The sequence below is a fragment of the Morone saxatilis genome, unplaced genomic scaffold (assembly GCF_004916995.1).
Source record: "Morone saxatilis isolate NCDOM2014 unplaced genomic scaffold, NCSU_SB_2.0 Contig2, whole genome shotgun sequence".
Classification (NCBI taxonomy): domain Eukaryota; kingdom Metazoa; phylum Chordata; class Actinopteri; family Moronidae; genus Morone; species Morone saxatilis.
The window spans coordinates 5430733-5435377 of record NW_023339762.1 but is presented as its reverse complement, the minus strand read 5'-3'; the positions used below and the strand labels follow the sequence as shown (position 1 = coordinate 5435377).

The 4645-nt window shown below is 41.3% G+C and overlaps 1 protein-coding gene across 1 annotated transcript in view; it reads left to right on the top strand.

Annotated features, from left to right (window-relative positions):
• Window positions 1-883: 883 nt before the first annotated feature.
• Window positions 884-4645, top strand: part of LOC118330757 (neural Wiskott-Aldrich syndrome protein-like) — a gene marked incomplete at its 3' end in the record, with an annotated part of 19109 nt that continues 15347 nt past the window's right edge. Inside the window, 1 exon segment of the mRNA XM_035665428.1 lies at window positions 884-1346. Within this exon segment, the coding sequence (XP_035521321.1) occupies window positions 1242-1346 (105 nt within the window).

The following is a 4645-nucleotide window of genomic DNA, read 5'->3' as shown; positions in this document are numbered from 1 at the left end:
ACATAAGGAATTGCTCAAAAGTATGAACTAATGGGGATATAATTTAGGGAGAGAAGTGCTTTCGTAGAACGGGCAGGAATGTTCAAAAAGCTTTTGATCTGGCTATAAGTTGTTGATCTTGCTCAGAACCAAAGTGATGGATGCAGCAGTATTAAAGCATATAGGACTGACAGTAGCGTGTGCTAAAAGCAGAATTCAGCCAACAAAATCTGCCTGAGGACAACCCAGAGGGGACAGGGCACCTCAAATGCAGAAACAAACAGAAGGCAAACAGAAAAATGTCTGTTACACTACTACACAACGTAAAGAGGGCTCATTTTATGGTCATTTTCGGTTTCTTTCTTGTATTTGGAGACATGCTTTATTGCTCAAAAAACACATTATTTTGCTTACACTTGACTGCAGCACCTTTCTTTTTTGTATGTATTTCATACGATACATGTCATGTTATAATATACTTTCTTTTTCTGGAGAAATGTAGCATCGTTATTATTATTTATGGGGTGCAAACGCAGAATATTGGATTATTTTCCCCACACAAGGCCTCACACCCAAAATATTAAACATTTTATAAATTATTTATGACGAAAGCTACCTTATTTACATTCGCGTGTCCACCCTCTGGCTCCTCCCCGCGCTACGTCACACTCCCTCCCTTTCCCTCCGCAGAGCTGCATTCCTGCTGCCACATCGGACTGAACCATTTGGTCTCACCAATGACAGTTCAGCTTCACAATGGACCCAAATTATACATGTCACACAATTTTACCTCAAAGTTAATACTGGCTCATATCTTTCGGTGTGCGCGCCAACGCCACCGTGTTATCCATATTACAGTGGGTAGTTAGCGAGTTTACCCAAACCGACACCCCCCTCTCCTCTCTCTTTAAAGTGGTCTGCTCTGTCTTGCTGCCATGTTGGATGTACGCATCGCCGCTGCAGCTGCAGGAGTTTCCGAATGAAAGTTGAGCATTTATCCGAGTTTAAACACACTGCGAGCTCTTAATTTCTGTATTTAACACTAAACGGAGAAGTTACGGTTCTTTCTTGAGCAGAAGCAAGCCTGGAAAACACCCCCGTCCTCCTCCGCCCTCCAGCCGGGAGTCGGACTCAGCGGAGATGATCCGGTTGCAGGCCACAGCAACCGGAGCCCGCATGGATTTTCTGTAATTAGTAGTGTTTGCTGAGTCCGTCCAGGGATAACTGCATCGTTTCGGGGTAAACTAGAAGAATACGGAGCCATGAACAGCCACCCGCCGCCCCGCAGGTCTGTTAACGTCGGCTCCATCCTCCTGACCCCGCAGGAGAACGAGTGCCTATTCGGCTACCTGGGCAGGAAATGCGCCGTAAGTTTCCAGTTTGTTTACCACCTGCAGGTGCAAACGAGGTGCAGGCGCAGTCACCCGCACGTCTTAAAAACGTGTTTCATGTTCCCTCCTTCCAGTCTGTCTCTCTGAGTTGATAAGAAGCAGTAGGAACCTGCTTTGAGACTAGTGTGGCGTTCAAACCGGGGGCCCCGGGGTTGCAACGAAATCTGCGCCCCTTCAGACCCCTTCAGACCCCTTCACGTCTTTACTGTTAAACTTTAGTTCAGAAGTCCAGTCAGTGCGTCAGAACCTCTGCTGTCTCTCTGCTAATGCAATTAGATCGACAGGGTCTTAAATACTGGGAGCAGAGCTAGACACAGACTACCAACATGAATAATTAACACTGTAGTAATGTAAAATATTATCCACACACCAATAACTACATCTTGTTAATATTTTATGTTTCTGTTATAATATTTGTTTACACAAGTAACTATGTATTATATTTATCAGTATTTCTGAGTACCGGTGTATATGTTTATATGAAGGTGATCACAAATGCAACTGGTTAATTGTTAAAGTGATTTGTTGAAGCAAAAATGGCTGAATTAATTGGTTCTGGCACATTTTTAAAGTGATTATTCGCTGGTTTGTTTTGGGAGTTAGGAAACTGATTGTTATATTCCACTATTTTCTGACATTTTATAGACTAAACCATTGATTGAGAAAATAATGGGCGGATTAATTGTAAGTGGGAAAAAATAATAATAATAATAATATGTATAATGGTTAAAAAACAGTCAGCAGCTTCTGCAGTGTGAGGATTTGCTGCTTGTCACATTTTGTTTTATATCATTATAAACGGGATATCTTTGGACAACATAAATCATTTGAAGACATCACTTTGTGCTCTGGGAAACTGTGATGGGCATTAAATAGTAGGGATGTAGACAACCAAAGAAAATCTCGGTCTACTGAAATTCTTCCTACCAATGGTACAAATTCTATTATTTCTAGGTTGACTAAACCGACCATTGTTGTGATCGGTTGAGTGCACTATACTAGGTAGCTGCTGCTGGGTGCTAATTAAAGTTCCAAAACATTGCCAAGACAATGAATTCCTGCAGTTTAACCATTGCTTTTTCACATGTAGCAATATCATTACCTTCAGGGCACGTCTATCAAGTAAATTTACATGCAGCAACAACACACATGCATACCGGCAAGGATCGTGGAGCAAAATAGAGTCATTCTGAACAAAAACAACAAAGTATAACGCAGACTACTAAAGCGACGCAGACAAGCAATTATATTAGGTACCATCGCAAAAACCGTTCCTGGCAATCCAACCTTCACATAGATAAGATTTAATGTTATTTTGGCTGGTGGGATTATGGAGGCTTAAAGTTGAAAAAACAAAAAAATGTTCACACAGTTTCTCTCAAACATAGTTCGGCCTCCACTGGTACCAGTGTATAGTCCACAATCCCCCAGCCTGAGGCAGTAGACACTGAGCTGCACAACATGCTAAAGCAAAGTTCAGCAGCAAACTGAACACTAAAACAACATAAAACAACACGTTCACAGACGACCTGTGACGTTATCGATCCATCATTGAGCTTGAACAGTTAGCCTTTGTTAAGAGCAGCATTTCACTAAATGTTCAGTACGTGAAGCCCTGCAGTCTTCAGGTTGACCAGTTAAAATAGTGTTTGACTGCCTGACTTATAGGTCTTATTGTCTGTTAAACAAGAGGAGGCTGAACGGCATCTGCAGGGGCATCTGCAAGAAGCAGCTTCATGAAGGGTGAAACACAAGGGTGATTTGTGTTTAACATGGCCACTTTTGTTCAATGAAAATAAAGGTTTTTGTAGAAAAAAGCATTTTTGTCAAAGCGAGGTATCCAACAAAAAGTATAAATTCAATATTTTATTATCACAGGACTTTAAAGTTACAAAGGTGTTACCAGTAAAATGAAGTGCAACGCAACTGTTTTTGTGACTAGAGCTGACCTCAGTTAAAGAGCACCATCTGTGATCAGCCTTCTTCTCCTTTTCCACACAAACACACAGATGGAGGGTTGTCCGGGGGGGTTATTTTACAAAGTAGGATTAGAAAGTTAGACAGATATCTGTGACATAAGTGACGACAGTAAAGCAAAATCTTGTGATACAGATTTACACCTGAGAACCAAATATGTGATAATAAGTTACAGTTATGTAAGGTGAGTTTTTTTTTTTAGAAAATATTTGATAAGCTTCCTTAAATTATGTGACTAATTTGCTAATCCGGCTTTGTGGAGAGCCCCTCTGCTCCTCAAACGGCTCTGTGGTGGATTTATCCCAAGGTAGATCACATGAAAAGTTTGTGGATGCACTGAATGAAATAGTCTGGATTGAGGGTGTAATGGTTCTGAAACACAACTGTCCATGGTCCATGGAGTCGCAGTTCAGTCTGCCAGTGTGGTGTTACCAACTGTGTTTTGTAAATATATACACGCATGTATTCACATTTATGGAACAGAAAGAGTGTGTGTGCAGTGTGTGTTTTACCCAGAACATTGTTTTACCCAGAACATTGTCATTGGCTAATCTGATGTAGCGCCGCTGGTCCACTGTATGGCTGCGTTTCCCGGTTAGTTAGCCAGAATGGACGAAGATGTCAAACTGTGTGCCGACATTGTTAAACTCTTCAAGTTTGTGTAGTGTGTAAATCCAGCAACTTTGTGCCCCATGTAGCAAGTGGTATAAAAGAATACTTTTTTTTCCAGAGCAGATGATGGAAGTATCTAAGGACTGAGCCATCTCACTTTCTTGTTATCTCTGTTATCCCTGTATAGGGGCAAGTAGATTTCTGACCCAGTTACCCAGTTGCCCAACTGGACAAATGCAAAAACACAGTGACTTTGAACCCTGCACTTCAAACGCGACGTCAGTGTCACCTCCAATGTGTGTGAAAACTGGTGGAACGAGACAAACAGGCTGGAAGGTGACAGTTCAGGCAGCCTTTCACTGCAGATTCAGACCAAAGTAATAACAAATGATAAAGGAGGGTTTATCTCTGTGGATATGTGGCCATACTCAGTCTAGAGGGAATATTGTTTTAAGAATATGATCAAAGTAGCTCAGCCACAAGATGCTTTCTTCATGTGCTTGTTAGTCAGTTCATTGTGCAGCTCTGTAAACGAGCACAAGTTCAGGAATTAATTGCAGTTTAGCAATGACGCAGCTGAAATAAAACTCAGAAAGACTTACGAAATATGACTCATGATAAACAGTTTCTAGAAGTGTGTGATTCAACTTATTCCCACAGTCTAGTGTTAGAAAAGCAAATACATC